At 60.4% G+C, this 18,498-nt stretch overlaps 1 protein-coding gene across 6 annotated transcripts in view; it reads right to left on the bottom strand.

The window, feature by feature from the left end:
• Positions 1 to 1,927: 1,927 nt before the first annotated feature.
• The window catches only part of MAD1L1 (mitotic arrest deficient 1 like 1), a 322,064-nt gene continuing 305,493 nt past the window's right edge, over positions 1,928 to 18,498 (bottom strand). For all 6 annotated transcript variants that reach the window (XM_025863714.2, XM_073886395.1, XM_025863712.2 and 3 more), the window contains one exon: positions 1,928 to 2,478. In XM_025863714.2, the coding sequence (XP_025719499.1) occupies positions 2,320 to 2,478 (159 nt within the window). In that variant the 3' untranslated portion in view covers positions 1,928 to 2,319. The remainder of the gene's footprint in view (positions 2,479 to 18,498) is intronic.

Here is an 18,498-nt window from a genome sequence, read left to right as displayed (position 1 = left end):
CCCGGGCCCTGGTGCTCACTGCTCCCTCCGTCGCCCACTGGGCAGAGGTGAAGAGCTTCTGTCGTGGCCCACCAGCCAGGACTCCCCTGGCCTTCCGGCCCGTCCTTCGAGGTCCCACCTGCTGCCGGGGCCCAGCTGGACCCCCACTTCCTAAGCCGTCTCGGCAAGAACCAGCCCCCCTCCCACCGCCCTGGACGGTGGCTGTCTGCAGGCTGGGATGGCGCCCGCGTGGGTAGACCTGCACGCGCACAAGGGTCTCAACCCCAGCCCACCCCCGCCTCCCTGAAGGCTTTCTGATGGTGCAGGACAAGAGATCCGGGACTTGGCTCAGGCCGGTGAGTCCCCAGCGCCTAGAACAGAGCCGGACACACGTCTGCTCACGATGGTCTGAGTGGATGAGTCCATTCTGAAGCCTGCACCCCCAGGATCTTCCCTGCGAGGAGCTCCTCTGGGGGCTCCCCTGGCCCCAACATGGGGAGTGGGGTTTTGAGTGCCGTCCGTGAGACAGGACGCGAGCACGCTGGGGGCTCGCAGCACCTGGTGCTGGGACCCCTGAGCTCACCTCAGGCTGTGGAGGGCAGAAAGCCCGCCCCGCACTGGGCCAGAGTCCCCGTGCCGACTGGCTCACGGCCCTGGAAGCCACTTGACCGCACCAGGCCTGTTTTCTCATCTGCGGAGTAGAAACAGCAAAGGTCCCCCCGACCCCGGCCATACTGAGATCAAAGGCGCCAGGGGACTCGGGGTCTTAGCAGGAGAGCCTGGTGGCCCTGCAGCTGACCTTGGTGGTGACCCTGGGGCCTGGCCAGGCCGTGTCTCTGTCTGGGGCACAAGTCCACGGTCCAAGCTCCAGAGCTGAACGGGCCCAGCCTCATTGAGCTTTGCTGGGCATGGGGGCTCGAGGATGTGGGGGTTGGGGGTCAGGGTGCGGGGGCTGTAGCCGGAGCCCCCCCAGGGTGTGCGCCTGGAGGTGACATGCAGGGCATGCTCTCCCTGGGCTCTAGGGAGCAGGTGGACCTAGTCCGGCCCCACCCCCCACCGCCAGTAGCCTCGGGACCCACTGTTGGCAGAGCCGGCTCGCTGAACTGCTCCCCCCACCTGTGCCGGGCTCAGATAGCAGGCTCACTGCATGACGTGATCTCCGCGCCCATGGTGAGGCTGCCCGGCCATGGGCCGGCGCCACCGAGGCAGACGCATGGGGCGGCTGATGTCAGGACCCATTTTCCCCATGACTGGTGACAGGCCTGGCGTGCGGAGCTGTGCATGTCAATGAGGTGGGGCTCCGGCCTCCCACACCAGGGAATCCGTCTTCTGTCCCCCCAACCTCCCGTGCTGGGGGAGGAGGGGCAGACCACCACCCCAGGCCCCCCCAAGCTCATAGGCCCCCGGTCAGCAGGCCCCGAGCTATGAGCACAGAGGCTGAAGTCCCTCCTGCACGTGCAATGTGGGCCCCTTCCCATGCAGGCAGCCCCCATCCCCGTGCTCCCAGCCTGGCCTGCAGGAACCTCAGCCCTGGGCGCCCAGGTGTGGGCACGCTGCTCGTCCCGAGGGCACCAAACCAAGGAGGGTGGGACTGTGGAACCGCTCGTCTCTCCCATGGGGCCTGGGGTTTTGGGAGACCCCCACCCCCATGACAGGCCCAGCCAGTCCTTGCCACCAGCACTTATGTGGGGGTGCTCGGAGCCGCCTCCCTGGCCGGCATCCGAGGCCACAGACCGGCCCATTTGGCAGGCGGGTGACCCGAGTCTGGAGTTGGGGAGGGGCCTTCGCCTCTCTGCTCCACCTGAGCCCCTCCTCCCTTTCCTTTGCTAGCAATGGTGGCCCCTGGGCCACCACCCACTGTCCCCTGGTGTCCAGGGGCTGCCCTGGGGCCAAATGGAGGGTCGGCAGAGCAAGCCTGTCAGCTCAGACACACACAGCGAGCCGAGCAGGGTGGCCAAGGAGCAAAATTTATTTCAGGGGGAGCAGGGACGTCGGCTGGCAGCCCCCCAACATGGCTGGGTTTGAGCGGTGCGTGGGTGGGGGCCCACGCTGGGGCGGGGACCAGAAGTGGGCTGGGATGGCTCGGCCCCCAGGCCTCTGGCCAGAGCAGCAGCACTGCACATCCTGGGGAAGGAGGAGGGCGGGGCCCCTGCACTGCAGAGCGGGTGGACCCCGGGCAGCTCGGCCCCTGGGGCGGCTCGGTCCCCGCTGGCTCCGGGTGCGCTCACAGGGGTCCCGGGCAGGTGGGCAGTGTGCGGCCCGGGCCGGATGCGTGGGGGCGGCTGCGCACGTGCACCGTGGAGCTCAGGTGCGGCAGCCACTGGGGCCCACGGCTGCAGGCTAGGCCACGGTCTGGCGGCTGAAGAGGTCGAGGGTGAGGGCGCTGAGGAAGGCCGGGATGCTGTCCTGGCGCAGCAGGTGCAGCTCGATGAGCTCCCGCACTGAGTGTGAGAACGCCGTCTCCAGCAGCTGCATCTTGGCACCCGAGGGTCCCGTGGCCTGCGAGGTGGGCAGGAGACAGGGAGGACAGCGTTCAGCGTGGTGGTGGCCTGGGGGTGCCCCATCCCCTCCCCCCAGGGGGAGCGCGGAGACCCTGTCCCACGAGCGCTGGGCCAAGTTGCCCCTGGAGGGTCGGTGCGGGTGGGGGCCAGACAGGCGCGGCACTGCCCCCATGCCCAGCGAGGCCGGGCGTCTCCCCTTCCCAGCGGGCGGGGGATCTCACCCACGTTTCTGGAATCTAAAACACAGCTCCTCCTGGTTGGCCTGTCCAGCCTTCCCCATTCTCAGACCCCAGCCGCCACGAGGACGGAGGCCTGCACGCTCCCCAACAGCGCTGGAAGGCTGCGAGGCGCCCTGGGGTGGGGGCTCCGACATCTCCCGCCCCGGAGGTGGCTGCCATCCAGGCGGGGCACGGGGCTGATACACATCCCATTTCTTCCCCGTCACACCCCGTTGGCCATGGAAAGGAGGGGGTTCCCACTGACAGCTGGGAAGCTAACCCCGCTCAGTAGGCCTTGCTGAAAATGTCCCTCTGGGTCTCAGTTTCCCTGTCTGTGCAGTGAGGGAGCAGGAATCTGGAGTTCTGCTGGCCTGCAGGAAATGGCTGTGGGGTGCCGGGGGGCTGGGCAGTCCCAGAGAGCACAAAGCGGGGGTGTGGTCCCGGCTTCAGGGCCCGGGGAGGCCGTGGAGGAAGACGAGTCTACCCCACGGTGACGGAGACGAACCTCCAAATGCCTCAGCTCCAAGCACTGTGTGGGACCCAGGGCAGGGCTCCCCAAAACCAGCTGGCTGTCCCCTCATGTGCAAGTGGGGAGACCAAGGTCCCGAGAGCTGGGGCTCACCCTGGGTCGCAAGGCAGGTCTGGCCAGAGCCAGGCCTGGGCCACAGGGCCAGGTGCTCCTGGGGGGGGGGTGGAGGACAGCCAGGGGTTCCGAGCTGGGGGCGCAGACGAGGCCCGAGGGTGCCTGAGCACTTAGGCATGGGGCTCACAGTGCCTGGGAGACTCCCAGAAGCAAGGGGAGGCTGCCTGAGCCCGGACTGCACCCTGCCCGCCCTGACGTGGGCCTCACCTGCCAGGGGGCTGAGCCAGGTGAGTAGGAACGCCTGGGGCCCATGCTGGCCCCTGGGAACGTCCCCAGCAGGGGTGGGGGAGCATTCAGGGCTCTTGCCTGCCGGGTGAGCTGGGGGCATGGGCCAGGGAAGACGGGGGTGTTTGCAAGACAGAAGCCTGTGGCCCTTGAACGCCATTCAGCGAGGTGGGTGGCACTGGCGGGGCAGCTTAGGGAGCTGAGTGGGGTCACTGAGGGTCAGTACCCCCCCAAAACCAACTTCCCTCCCACTCTGCACATGCAACCTGGTCAGCTCAAGGGCGGGCTGGGGACCACGCTGAACCCGTCTGGAGAGTCCCCACTCCTGATGACGGAGGACCCCCCTTCCTGGACAACTCTCACCAGGAAAGGCTTCTCCGCAGGGACCCAACCTGCCCGCTTCCTGGTGCTGCCTCCAGGGGCACCTGCTGTACAAAGACTCTCGGCGCACAGAGAGCTGATGACCGCCGGCTCCTGTCCGGGGCTGGCCCGGGGCCCGCGCGGCTGTTGGTGTGGCTGTGGTAGGCGGTGGCTCGCTGCTCCCGCCTGCAGGACACTCACTCTCAGCCCGCGCGGCTCACGGGGTCCACGTCCACGGCCTCTGCGCGACGAACGCCCCAATTACAACGCAGGCAAATGATCCGAACGGGTGTTTGTCCAGAGAACACGCGCAGGTGTCTGATGAGCATGGGAAACCCCGCGCGGCATCACCAGCATGCAGGGAAGGGCAAGTCGAAACCGCAGCCATGAGGGCGGCCACGGTCCACGAGGACGGCCACGGTCCACGGCGGGCAGCGGTGCTGGTGAGGCCGCGGAGCGGCAGGGCCTGTGCACGGCTGCTGAGATGGAAGTGGCGCCCCCACCGGGCAGAACGTTCTGACGGCTCCTCCTGGTTACACACACGACCTGGCAGGTGCGGCCCTGGGTGCACAGTGAGGACTTGTGCCTCGGTCCACACAGATGCCCGGCCATGAGCGCTCCCATTTCTAAGAGCCAAGTGGGAACACCGTCAGCGGAGGAGAGGTGATGAAATGTGGGGTGCCTCCAACGGGACAGGACTCGGCCACCAAAAGAATGAGGCTCTGACCTCCACCGCCACAGATGCGCCTCGAACACGTGCTAAGCACAGACCATCGCGCTCGCATGTGGTCACTGATCCAGAGCAAGCAGAACGGCAAGGGCATGGGGTGGAGGGTGGGTCAGTGGCTGCCAGGGGCTGGGCCGTGGGGGTGCGGGTCCCCTGCGTGGTGCGGAGAAGCCCCAGCATTAGCTTGGGACGCAGCAGATACACGGATGCCACCCTCCTCCTGCAGCTGCAGCAGGCTGCCCGCTCACCCCTGCACACCGTGGGCCTCAGGCCCAGCCCAGCCTGGCAGGTGTGGACCCCCGTGTTCCAGGCCCGGAGCTGCCCCCGAAGGGCAGGCGGGCGCCCTCTGCGACCCCAGAGCCGGAGCCGGCTGTGCCTGGTGTCTCCTCCGACGGCGCGCCCCGCGAGCCCCGAGCAGCTGTTAGAGCTCGTGGTGCCGGCGCTGCCCGGCTCCCTGCCTGGTTCGCAGCCCAGACGCTCCCCTGCCGCCTCCCTAGGGCGCCCACCCCTCCCCGAGCAGCCGACCCTGTTCCCTCGTCCGCTCCTACATTTAGCCCTGTCATAGTTCAACACAAACCATTTTTAAACAAAAGTAAGAGAAACCACTCTGACCTTTTACCAAGAAAATCCTTTCATTTCTGCCTTCTGCTCAATTCTGAATTTCTTCCCCTAAATGTCAGAGGGGCTGATTCTCTGCAGCTGTCGGGGGGAGAAGCCAACGCAGGGCAGGGGGGCGGTGAGGGAGGCCACGTGCGCTCCTGGCTCGGCGGCTGAGGGAGAGCCATCCCCTAAATTGGGGACCCCTGCCCACTGCACTGGGGCCCTGGCCAGGACCCTTGCCCACCTGGGATGGGAGGGGGTCTTCCGGCAGCTCGGGCATAAGAACGGCGTTCTCTGCGTGCCTCCCCAGATCCCCGTGGGCTATGGGGCCCCCAACCGTGCTTTGTTTACACGCATCACACGTCCCTCACGGCTCCAGCCCCGAAGCCCTGTCTCGAGGAACAGCACAACTGAAGACGAGCCAGTGTGAGGTCCATCCCGGATGCCTCGGTCCACAGGCCCAGCATTCGGGAGATACCGGTGCTGTGCCGGGCCCCGTGGGGCTCCAGGACACCACGGACACGGCGACACCGGGCTGGGGGCGAGCTGGAAGGAGGCGTGACCAGGGCCACGTTCTCATCTCAACCCACATCAAGGCAAAGCTGAGGGTTTGCGACCGGCCAGCCGCCACTGGCCACGCCTGCCGGTACCGTTGTCGGAGGGGCCGGGGCCGGGTCCTCGCCCGGAGACGGTGTAGACATCGTGTGGCTGCCAGAACGTGCCCCTGAATTACGCAGTGCTGATCAATCTCTGCTAGGCTCCTCCGTGTTCAAATACCACTCGGTCCCCAGGTACCTTGTAAATCACTCTAATTAGGGGCTGTTCACTTAAAATTAGAGAGCAATTTTTTAAGAAGCAAATTGCCCAGTAAGACGTGTGTGGCTGTGACTGGAAATACTTATGGGCTGATGGCTGGTCTTTGCCTCCTCTGCCCCAGTGTCTGGGAGCGACAGGCTGCAGTGTGGCTGGCGGGTGCCATAACGAGGCCTGCACTGCCCACCGGCTGGCCGTCAGGCGCTCCGGTGGCCCAGACTTCAGCCAGGCCTCGCCTCGGGGCCTCCTTCTCCCTCTGACGGGAGAGCCGGGCCTCCCTCGAAGGGTTTGGCCCAGACCTCCGTGAGTAGGTCTGCCTGCCGCGGCGTGCATCGTGGAGAGGGGCCAGTGCAGGGGCGCCGGGGGCATTGCGGGCAGGGGGGCTCTGCCGCTGCAGGTCGGCGTTAAAAGTGTGCAGTGCTTACACAATGCCTGGCTCCAAGGGGGCTTATTAAATGCATCTGGCCGCCCCTCAAGCCTGCGGCGTCCCAGCCGGCAGGTGCTTTGTGACACTCCTCTCGTGAGATGCCCTGAGTAGGGACTGCCGCCCGAAAGCAGAGACAAGAGCTCCCCATCGGCGGTCCCCTCCCGAGCCCCCCAACTGCAGGGGGTGGTGAGGCTTGCATGCATAAGCATGAGGGGATGCCCACCAAGTGCAAGATCACCTTTTGTGAGAGCACTGAAGACAATCCTCTAAGTGAAGAAACAGGAGGAATCCAGAGATTAACCCACCGCAAGGTGTGGGCCCTCAAGTCCTGATCTGAACAGACGAGACGTGCACAATGCAGCAGAATTATAAAACAGGGAGCGGAAATGCTACTCTCTCCGGACACGGGGAGCTGAGTCTCGTTTCTGCCAGACGGTAGCATTGCGCCTCATCATGACAAGGGTCCATCACCTCCTGGAGAAACGCAAGACGGCCTGGAGCATCTCGGGTCTGAAAACAGACGGCGGCACACATCACAGTGACTCAGGAACCACAGAGAGACACGAGAGGTCATGCGGCACACTTCCATGACCTGTGGGTCGAGTGTGATGAAACGCACTTGCGGGGTGCACCGGGCAGAGCCACGGGGGACAGGGAACGCTGGGTGCCCTGCTAGAGAGGAGGGGTGGCCCTGCCAAGCGTTGAGGCTCTACCTTGAGAGACCAGAGAAACAAGGGAAGGGTCCAGATCAAGGGGAATAAACAGAAATGAAAACAGGAGAGAATTACTGAAACGAGAGGCTGGCTGGTCCTTTGAAAAGCAGCAAAAAACAAACAAACAAACAAACAAACAAACAAAAAACCTGACAGAGATAGGAAAAAACAAAAGTTGCCAATATCAGAAATGAGATCCTGGAGCTGTTACAAAAATAATAAGAAAACACTACAAAAAAAGTTTATGCCCATAAATCTGACAGCTGGGCACGGAGCAATCCCTTGAAAACCATGGAGCAGCAAAGCTCAGTCAAGATGAAGTAGATATAACCTGAGTAGTCCTATAGCCATTAGGGAGACCAAATTCGTAATTAAGAAGCTCCTCAGAAACAAATCTCCAGCCCCAGATGTTTCACTGGAGAATGTTATCAGATATTCAAACGAGAATTAATACCCGTTTTACACAATCCCTTCCAGAAAACAGAGCAGAGGGAACACTTCCCTGGGCAGAAGCATTTTCACCCGATACCAACACGCACGGCAGAGATGCAAAGTCCAGAAGGTGCAAAAACCCTCAACAGAGTTCAGCCAATCTAATCCGGCAACGTATAACAGATTACTACACCCAGACCAAGGGCACCTCATTTCTGCGTAAGGCTGGCGCGACACTGGAGAACCAGCCAGGGTGAGCCACCAGGACAACGGCCGGGGAGGGGCCCCAGGAAAGCCCCTCCCGGCGAAAACCCTCAGCAGGCTGGGAGCGGCGCCGGCAGCCAGCCTGCAGAGTGGACGACGTGGTCCTGGTTCTGGGGGCGGCACAGGCCCATCAGTGACACCACAGAGCTCCCCGAAAGACAGCCGCACAAACAACCCCAATCCACCCCAGAGCCGTCCCACGGAGGGAGCGCAGTGGGTGAGGCACGGACAGCCGCCCCACGCGGCCCTGCGGCCTCACCTCGCCCACGTGCGCTCAGGTGCCCGGAGGCCAGCTCTCTGCTCCCCCACTGGCTCTAGGTGGAAGCTCGTGGCTGCAAGGCCCGGGGGAGGCAGGCTCATTGGTGGCTGTGGTCAGCGGCATGAAGACTCATGTTCAGATCTGTGGGCAGGAGGCACCTCACTGGACACAGCTCCAGGTGGCCCTGCTTGCCATGAAACCTGGCCGTTCCCACGTCGGCCCTGTCCTCGGCGCTGCCCCCGGGGGCCGTCCTGTGGGGAGGGGGTGGGGAGGCATAGGAGCCTGGGAACGGCTGTGTGCTGCCCACTTCAGTGGGGGTGGGGGGCCATGCGGGGACAACGCAGGGCGGGCACCATGGGCCAGCGTGCACCGAGAGTGCTCTGTGCTCCTGCCCGCACCCCTCCCCGCCGCCACTCACGTGCACCCCGGGCCTTGGTGGGTAAACAGCGTCCCCACACTCAGACGCTTCCTGCCCAACACCTCTCTGCTGACCCCTCCACCTGGGCAGCCTCCTCTGGGTGCCGGCCCAGGGGCAGAGGTCCAACATCCGGGCCCTGCGCTTGGTCAGACCTAGCTTCTGACCGTGGCTTCACACCTGGAAGCCGTGCGACCCTGGGCGCTCTGGCAAACCTCGGGTCCTGCGTGCATGCCGGGCGTGGCTGAGGAGACAAAGAGCTAGGGTGTGTGAGAGCTCCTGGCTCAAGGGGACGCACCCAGTGGAGACCCGCTGGAGCCCAGTCCACGGGGACGGGTCTTCCACCGTGAGAGGATGGGCCTCCCCCGCCGGGGACCGGGCCCGTGCACCTGGGCTGCATGCACACACCTGCTCTCAGAGCCGCTGGGGGAGAGTCTCACTGATCAGGCTGTGAGAATACCAAAGCGCTCCCCGCTCCACAGGAGAATCTGGGTTTCTCAAGCTGAGACTCTGACACATCCCCAGAGCTGTCATGTGCTCACGGGTGATCTGGGGAGAGCGGCTTCACCACGTTGTCAGGAAACCACCTTGAACTTCCGTGCTGGAGAAAGCCCTGCGAGCGTGCACTGCGGTGGATCAAGCTCACCCTTGTTTACACTCACACCCAGAGAAAGGGCACATAAACAATGAAACGTAACCGTGGTTAGCTCAGAGAGTGCAGATGAAACGTGGCCCCTTATGGTTTTCTGCACTTCCCAGATTTTTCTGTGACTGCACATTTTATCTGTAATCAGAAGAAGTCCTGTCTAAATTACATCTATGGGAACTGAGGAGTTCTGAGAACAGGTGAATAAGCAACACACCGTCCCTGCCAGACATGTGCACGTGTGTGGGCTCACCAGCCCGCTGGGGCCCGGGGCGTGTGTGAGACCCAGCTGTGGTGGGGACACCTGCCACGGCGCCTGTCACCGCCTGCTGGTCTGTAGGGAGAGCGTGAGCTCGGCCCTGGAGGGGCACCTGGCTGCCCCCCGTCCAAGCACCCCGCCTGTGGGCACGCGTGGAGGCCAGATGCTCCCTGCCCCGAGGTGCCCTGGGCCGCGAGGCCGCGGGGCATGGTACCAGTCGCCGCACTGCCTGGCCCACCTGTGCTCTGCGTGGGGAGGCGGGATGCCTCGTCCATGCTGGCCACTACGACAGTTTTCCGCCTACACACAGCTGCTCCTACTGCCTAAAAGACTGTCCCAGCCCCCGACCCCGACGCCCGGCCCCTCCAGGCCACTGGCCACCCCGTGGGCATGGTCTTCCTCCCTGTCCACTGCGACTGCCCCCGCACCCTGGAGCCCAGGCTGGGTGTGCAGGCCCTTCCCGCCGCTGCCGCCCAGGGGGCCCCCAGAACGCCCTGCAGGCCCCCGGCTCCGGTGCACGGCTGTTCTCCTCGGGACTGCCTACGTGGGCAGGCCTGGGCAGACGCTGCCACGTGAGCCAACAGGCAGAGAGACACGGTGGCAAGTGGGTCAGGACGAGCTGGACAGAATGCTGAGGAGGCTGTCCCAGCATGAAGTTCCAAAGAACGTGCCGGCAAAGAGCATGTCCAGCACGCAGGGAAACAGCTCGCCCAATTATCCTTTTGCTTAATTATGCCGAGAAAACGTCTCAATGCTGCACGTTCTAATTATACCGGCGTTGCTGGAATTACCGCCCGGCGAGGGGCGACCTCTCCCAAGCGTGATTTGCAGGGAGGGCGAGGCCAGGCGCCCCCACAGTTGCAGATCCATCTCAAGCCCACAGTTATTATTATTACTCTATTTATACAGCGCTGCGTCTTTCCTACGGTGCTCCAGTTTATGCAGCTGTTCCTGCAGCCTGCAAGGGAGGGGCAGGAGGGCGCCCACGGGCATGAGGACCCAGGGTCCCTTCCAGCAGCCTCGTCCATCATAGGTCGTGGGAGCAGGGCCAGGCTCCCCCTGGCTTCTCCACTCCTGGCCCAGGCCTCCTTCCTGGTCCTGCACACAGACAGGACCCCCGGGGGGGTGGGAATGTGCAGGGAGTCCCGGGACACAGACACGGTCACGGGAGAAGGTGGGGAGAACTGCAGGGGCTGGGGGCCGAGTGTAAGGAGCCACGGGAGGGCTCTGAAGGCCCGGTGTTCTGGAAAGCCTGGGTCAGATGGGCTGGACCGCGTGTCCCCCGGCAGCCCTCAGGTACAATGACGCAGATCACACAAGAACCTGTAGGAAGCCCCTCATCTCTCCCATCCAGACAAGCTGGGCCATGCGGAGTGACTGTGTGTGGAGCTCACGGGGCAACCGAGTTGTCTGCAGACTGGCTGGCAGCAGGGACGGCAGTGACCCAGCCGGACACCGGAGCTCCAGTTGTGGTTGTCCCTCCGACTCGCTGTGTGACCGTACCACCTCACCTCACCTCTCTGAGCTGACTCCCCTCAGTGTAACAGGGCACGTGTGCGCCCACCTTGGACGTTAACTCACGTTATGACAGACTGATAAAGCAAGCTGCCACGTCACGAGCTGTCCATGTGATGGGGAACGGAAGGCGGCCTCTGGCCAAGGGCCAGTGAGGAACTGAGCATTGCCCACACCCATGTGAGCAAGCTTGAGCCGGTCCCTCCCCAGGAGACTCAAGGTGGCTGCAGTGTGGACCTTCGAGAGCCACCCGCCACCATGCTCGTTCTGTGACAGATGGCTGACACACGAGAAAAGAAAAAATATCCTTGAAAAAGAACGGCCCCAAACACCTGAAACGTGATGAAAACTATAACATGGCAGACCCGAGAAGTCCGATGAACCCCAAGCACAGAAGGAAGTGAAGGAAATGACACCAAAGCACATCGTAACTGATAAATCAACATCCTGAAAACAGAGGAAACCAGGCACACGACCACAGAGGCGCAAGGACGGGGGCCCCACGGAGGCATCGTGTGGGGGAGCAGCACTGAGAAGTGCAGAAAAACGACAAAACCAAAACCAGTGAACGTGGAATTCCACCCGTATGTCGTTCAGAACGTGAGAATGGCCTCAGGATGAGGAAGCTGAAAATATGGGCTCACGTGGAAAGAAGAGATTAGGCCTCGTCCTTTCAGCGAATGACACATGACAAGATCTGCGCCGTCACTTAAATCTCTCGGAAGCACGACTGCGCGCTCACACGGCAATCCTAACGGTGTGTCCGGAGGCTCACTGGATGTGTGCCGAGTGTGTTTCAGGGGGCAGACTCGGCAGGAAGGCGGGAGCTGGGCCCGCAGGGTGTACGGCAAATCCTGTAGCAACCCGCACAACACCACAAAGAATTACAGACAGAGAAAGAGATACAACAATTTGTACAAAGCGTTCAGCTCATCCAGAGGAAGCCAGAGAGAGGTACACAGGACAAGGCACAGAGAGAACAGAGCTGACACACCCACACCCAGTCGGAGCAGGAATTGCTGTAGACGTGAATGCACCAAAGAGCCCGGCAGAAAGGCAGGGACTGCAGACTGGACACGGATGCAAGGTGCGTAAGAAACACACTGCAAACGTGAGGCACGAGTAGCTTAAAAGTAAAAGGATGGAGAAGATCAGCTGTACGCACATGAACCAGACTCCGGAGCGGCTGTGTGGACATCCGACGGCAGGTTTCAGAGCTAAGAGTATCACGGGGCATAAAGGTCGTTTCGAAATGACGAAGGGACTAATTTATACACGGAGCAAGAAATGACAGAAATACAAAAAGGAACAGACAAATCCAGAATTACAGTCAGAGATAAACACCTGTCACTCTTTAATTGATAGAAAACATAGAAAACTGGCAAGATTTTGATAGATGGAAGATAAGAGATTTGACAATATCATCAAAGAACTCGATGTAACTGATGTTTATGGCACACCCTCCGGCAGAATACACATTATTCTCAAGTACCTTTACCTAGATAGACAACATTCTGGACCTTAAAACAAATTTCAGTGACTTTAAAGGGATTCATGTCATGCAAAGTATGTTCTCTGACCACAATGAAATTAAGTCAGAAACTAATAACAGAAGGGTATCTGGAAATTTTCACAATATTTGGGAACTTAGTAACCTACTTTTAAGAAACCTCTGGGTCAAAGAAGGAACCAAAAGGGAAACCACTAAGTAATTTGAACTGAATGAAGATAAGAACAAAATACCAGAATTTGTGGAATCACCAAAGCAGAACTTGGGGGGAAATTTTAGCACTAAATGTCTACATGAGAAAAGAAGAAAGCACTCAAATCAATGACTTTAGCTTCCACCTTTCAGCTCAGGTCATGGTCCCGGGGTCCTGGGATCGAGCCCCGCATCGGGCTCCCTGCTGGGCGGGAAGCCGGCTTCTCCCTCTGCCACTCCCCCTGCTTGTGTTCCCTCTCTCGCTGTGTCTCTGTCAAATAAATAAATAAAATCTTAAAAAAAAAAAAAAGAAAGAAACTAAAATAAAAAGGGCAAATTAGACCCAACATGAGAAGACAGGAAACAAAGACCAAAGCAGCAATCAATGAAATAGCAGAAAAACAACAGAAAAAAATACAGCCCAAAGTGGTATGAGAAGATTAACGAAGCTGACACACTCTGGCCACGCTAATTAGGGATAAAAGGGAGAAGACACTTGACGGTGTCACGGAACACAGGAGTGACGGCCCTGGTTCCCGCAGATGTCGGAAAGACAACAGGGAAAATGACAAGCAACCGCATGCTGGTAAGTCTGACGACTTAGCTAACCTGGACCAATTCTCTGCAAGACACAGACTACCAAAGCTCACCACAAAGGAGATGGATAGCCTGAACTCTCCTGCATCCACCATGGAAAACCTTCTCTCGAAGAACTCTCCAAGGCTAGGTGGCGTCCCTGGTGAATCCCACGAAACACTCAAGGAAGAAATATCAATTTGACATAAATTCTAAGAAAACGGATGCGGATGGACACTTTCCAATGCCCCTGTGCGCCCGACATTGCCACGATACCAAAATCAGACAGTTGACTTTCCAAGGAAACCACCAAACTACAGACCAGTAATCCTCAGGAATACAGATACAAAAATCCTAAACAAACAGTAAGCACTGTGTGTCCAGTAACAGACACAGAGGATGACACATCATGACCAAGTGGGGTCTATCCCAGAAAGGCAAGGCTGGTTTTCCATTAGAAAATCAATCACAGTAATTCCATGTATTAACAAAGTGAAGAAGAAAAGCCAAACGATTATCTCAACAGACGCAAGAAAAAGCAGGCACCAAAGCCTCCATGCATTCCTCCAAACAATTCTCAGCACACCAGGATCGGAAGGGAACTTCCTCAGCGCGAGGCATGGTGCCTGGGGGTAATCCAAGGCTCACACCAGACTCAATGGCCTGAGATCCAACGCTCGCCCTCTGGTTGCAAACAAGGATGCTCACGCTCACCACTCTTGCTCAGCATCATTCTGGAGGTTTTAGCCAGGGAAATAAAGTGAGAAAAAGAAACAAAAGCATCCAGTTTGGACAGGTAGAAGTGCAACTGTCTTTACTCACAGACAACATCATGGTCTGTGTAGGAAATCCAATCAAATATATTAAAAAGCTACTAGAACCAATACATGAGGTTAATAAGCTTGCAAAATAAGAGGTCAAAACTCAAAAAATGAACTGCTTTGACATACTAGCGACAAATCTTTTACAATAGCATCAAAATATGAAACACTTAGGGATAAATATAACAAAACTAAAAGGCAGTGCAGAGAGAAATTGTTCTCTGGACCCCGTGTTGTTACGATGGACCTAGGTCAGTGCAACCCTAACCAAAACCCTAGCAGACTTGTATTATACACGTTGACCAGAGGAGCCTAAAATGAATATGGAAATGCAAAGAACAAGCAAATCTGAAGAACAAAGCTGGAGAGGGACACCACCTGATCTGAAGAGAGTAGTGGAGGGAGGGTGGTCCCGGAACACAGACGCCAGTCTGGCCCTCCCGGCACAGCCAGCGCGCACGGTCCTGCTGTGGGAGGCACCGTCCCTCCTCCCAGCAGGACGACCATGTGCCCACCCGAGAGTCTGGCCCTCCTCTGCACGCCTGTGACATTTGGGAGAAACTGCTACGGAGTCTTCACGCCGGGGGGTACGGTGTCTGTTTCTGTCAGCAGCAGGGGAGTCGTCAATCTCAGTAAGCCAGCAGCTGAGGGCCCTGGGGTGCTAAGGGGCCTCGGCGCTTGGTCCTGTGCCATCGACAGAGCAACCTGCGTGGGCACAGGGACTTCTCCCCTGCTGGGCCCTAGCTGCCTCTCTCTGCCACCACCGCTGGGCACGGACTCCAGGTCCTGCATCGGCCACACGACCACTGGCTGGGGGAGCCTGGCGCGTCTGCAGGACAGTCTGGACCGTGGACATTAACACTGGCCTGAGCTGCAGCCTCTCACCTGCACCGGCCGGGCTGCTCCTGGAAGCCCGCACTTCACAGGCAGCCAGCGAGCGTGACTGGTGGCCCGGGCGCCCACGGGCACCGGCGCAGTCATGATGCTGCACACCGGGCACTCTTCCTGTGGCTGCTGTGGACTTCCAGAAAGTTCCACCTCCACGGCCACGCTGAGGCTCACCCTGCTGGCATGTGGCAGATGCGGGCCCTGATGGGGGAGCCACGGACGAAGCGGTGCACAGCCTGGTAGTCGTGGGAACAGGAACCTGCTGTTCGTGCCGCGCAGCCCGAGCAGCCCTGTGGTCCTCGCGAAGCCTGCCCAGCCCTTGCCCTCCCGAGGCCGTGAGAGCTGGAGATTAAAGCAGTCTCCATCCTGATGACCGGAGTCCATTCTGCTCTGGAGCTTCCAGGCCAACTGCTTTCTGTCTGGGTTGGGAGAAGCCAATACGATGGCTCAGTCCCGGGCAGGCCTCGCACAGTCCCTGGCTCCCCCACCCGGCGAGGCACTCCTCCTCCGAGGGGGTCCAGAGCAGAGAGGCTGGCAGGAGGTTCGGAGGGGCTGGGCGACCCGAAGCCGGGACACATTCTGTCAGGGTGTGACTTGGGCCTCCCTCCCCCCGGAACGAGGGACCGCTGCTTGTGTGCGGGGTTCTGCCGGGGGACGAGACCCCATCTCTCAGGCCCATGTCTGCCCCTGAGTCGAGGCTGGATCCCGTCCCTGTGCCGACCACCCTGCTCACCCCTTTGGCGTTGGTATCATCTGCAAATTGCCTTATTTTTCATCTTTGGCAAGGCTAAAAATCTGATCATGAAGGAGATTTTCTTTTTTCTTTTTTAATTAGTACTTGGTAATATCACCAAGCTGTGAGTTTATGGCTTTGTAGATCTTGTGTTTTTGACACTAATTACTCACAAAGGCTTTTTAAGCCGCATTTCAACTCTGCAACTGCCATGCCGGTAATTAAGCAAGAGAGAAAGAGGCAACAGATTTCCACACATCACACTCGGCCCTTCCGACTCCTGCTCTGGCTTCCCCGTGGCCGCAGTGCCCGTGGCCCTGGCGGAAACCCAGCCCTTCCCCCGACGATCTGTCTCCAGGCCTCCAGCTCTCTGCAATCCTGGCAAGGTGCTCAGGGGCCATGTTTCAGACTCCCGGCCATGGGAAAGGACCCGGAAGCGCATGAGTTCTGAGACCCCACACAGGAGGGGTGTTCCATAGCTGATGGTCTCCCGGAGCCTCCTGGGACGGCCTGGCCCCGCCGAGGACACACTGCCCACCTCCTCAGTTTTCCTTTCCCGTGGCCCTGTGGCCACTCGCTCTTCAGACACTTGCCGAGCACCTGCTATGTGCCCCCTCCTCCCTCCTGCCAAGGGGAGGTAAAAGTTGGGCTGCTGGGGTATTGGGAGGCCGCGTGCACCTCCGCCCTGCCTGTGGCTCAGTAGAAAGCCCACCTGGGACTCTCAGCCGAGGTGAGGTCCCCAGCAAGCCCGCCAGCACGTCTGCGGTGGGGGCTCAAGACTACACGGTCCTCCTGCTCTGGGAGTGTCCGCTGAGCCCCCTGGGGACCTCCTGGCAGGCAGGGCGTCTCCCTCCCTTCCTCCCTCTTCCCCGGAGAACCCACAGCTTCTATGATGGCGATCAATCAACTGAACGGAGCAGCAACCTTCCTCTTGCTCCCTGCATGGCCGGGCTGCACCCGGGAAAGGCTGCCGAGCGGGCCGGGTGGGTGCGGTCTCTGGTGCGCTCGGAGGGCCGTGGCTCGAGGAGTGGACAGACCTTATGGGCCTGCCCGGCTGATTGTGCTGGGCCTTCCTTAAATACCATTGGTTAGTCACACTTCAGTGTTCTTTATTGCAATCCTATTTTAAAATACAATTAAAACATCTCATTGCCAGAGTGCATGGTTCCTACTGAGTTTTTCCCCTCATATGAAGGAGTCAAAAACAAAGACGGGGTGGCGATTCAGGCACCATTCTCGTTCCCAAAGTGGCAGGTCTGGTCAGGCCTGGTCCCCGAGGAGACCCCACCCCGCTGGTGCACCGTGCAGGCTGTGAGGCTGCCTCCCCCAGACCAGGATGGGGCCGCGTGTCAGGGACTGAGAACCTCCTTCCACTCTGCCTGTTAAGGCCACTGCCATCCCACCGCCGCCGTGGAGTGACGCTCCAGAAGTCTGGTTTCTGCAAACACACCTACCCGACGGGAAAGAGGCTCTGAGAGATCAGCGAGCAGAAGCAACCACTTAACATTCACGCAAATCAGCGCAATTTCACTACGGTCGAAAAGGAACTGAGGAAAAGAGCTAGCGGTTTTGGATGCACCTGGGCTGGTGTCCCTGTGCCTCACCCGAGGTATCAGGGGCTGCGCCGCAGGCCGGGCTCTCACAAACTCTGGGAGGCACTGGTTGTGCACACTTCTGCAGGTCCCTCCGAGACCTGCGGCATGACCTCGTGACAGGGCGAGCCTGAGCCTGAGACCAGTCGCCGGCTGGAGGGATGATGGGAGGAATCCAGTGGGCGCCCAACAGGCAGACCCCGGGAAGAGCCTGCCACGGCTGTGCGGGGGGCAGGTGGGGCCGTGGTGGGGAATACAGAGCCCGCGCAGCGGTGGGGCCTGCAGGAGGGCTGGGGGCCGACAGCTCCCCCAGCATTTCTCTTTGCCCTGAGGCAGAGGGAGGGGTTGGGGCGACACGGGAGCCCAGGGCTGCCCCCAGGTGACCTGACGTGCCTCAGCTTGTGCTGGGCACTGTGCAGAGGGTCCCCGTGACTGACTCCATCTTCCTTTTGGGGCTTCTGGGCAGGGGGCGGCGCGCATGCACCAGAGGTGAGGGGCTCTGAGCTCGGCTAGAATGGCCTGCCTCCCTGGGCTGTGGCGTCTCCACCATGAACGGGCAGGACAACCACCCTGCACGCTGCTGTTCAGATGCATGGCCAGTGAGCTGCGAGTGGGCAGAGAGCCAACGGTCACTGTCACCTCCATTGGGAGTCTGTGTGGCCGGACAGGGGAGGGGACCACAGTGACGCTTAGGGCTGGCCCTGCTCGTGCCGGGCGCAGGCACCGCGCAGGGCTGCAGGCTCGGGACGGGCGCTGTGCAGGTGGGCTGCAGGGGCTGGGGCGGGCTCGGACAGGGTCCCCTGCTTCCCACAACCCCTCCTGACAGACTCACTGGCCGCTGGGCAGCGTGCCAGCTGGGGGGTTGGGAGGCCCACTACTTATTCCCAGCCTGTGGGAGGCAGGGACTCGCACTCCAGCACAGCTGTGCCCAGAATACTGATGCAGGGGAGACCGTGGCTCTGACCTTGGCCAATTAGGCAGCCCTCCCGGCTCCTTCACCGCCCGCGGCTGAGAAGTCAGCAACTCAAAACAACGGAAAGGAAAACCCAACCCACTGGCCCGTCTTGCTCTCTGGTTCGTGGAAAGGAGCAGGCTGACCAGCATGCCCCGGGCCAGGTGCACAAGGCACCACGGGCCACCCACCCTGGCTTTCTCCATAGGGCCCGGGGAGATGGTGGCTGGTGCTGGGT

The sequence above is a fragment of the Callorhinus ursinus genome, unplaced genomic scaffold (genome assembly GCF_003265705.2).
Source record: "Callorhinus ursinus isolate GAN/ISIS: 27379988/994484 unplaced genomic scaffold, GSC_fseal_2.0 scaffold70, whole genome shotgun sequence".
In the NCBI taxonomy this organism is placed as follows: Eukaryota; Metazoa; Chordata; class Mammalia; order Carnivora; family Otariidae; genus Callorhinus; species Callorhinus ursinus.
Note: the sequence above shows the minus strand (reverse complement) of the source record. Positions and strands in the feature narration are given on the sequence as shown.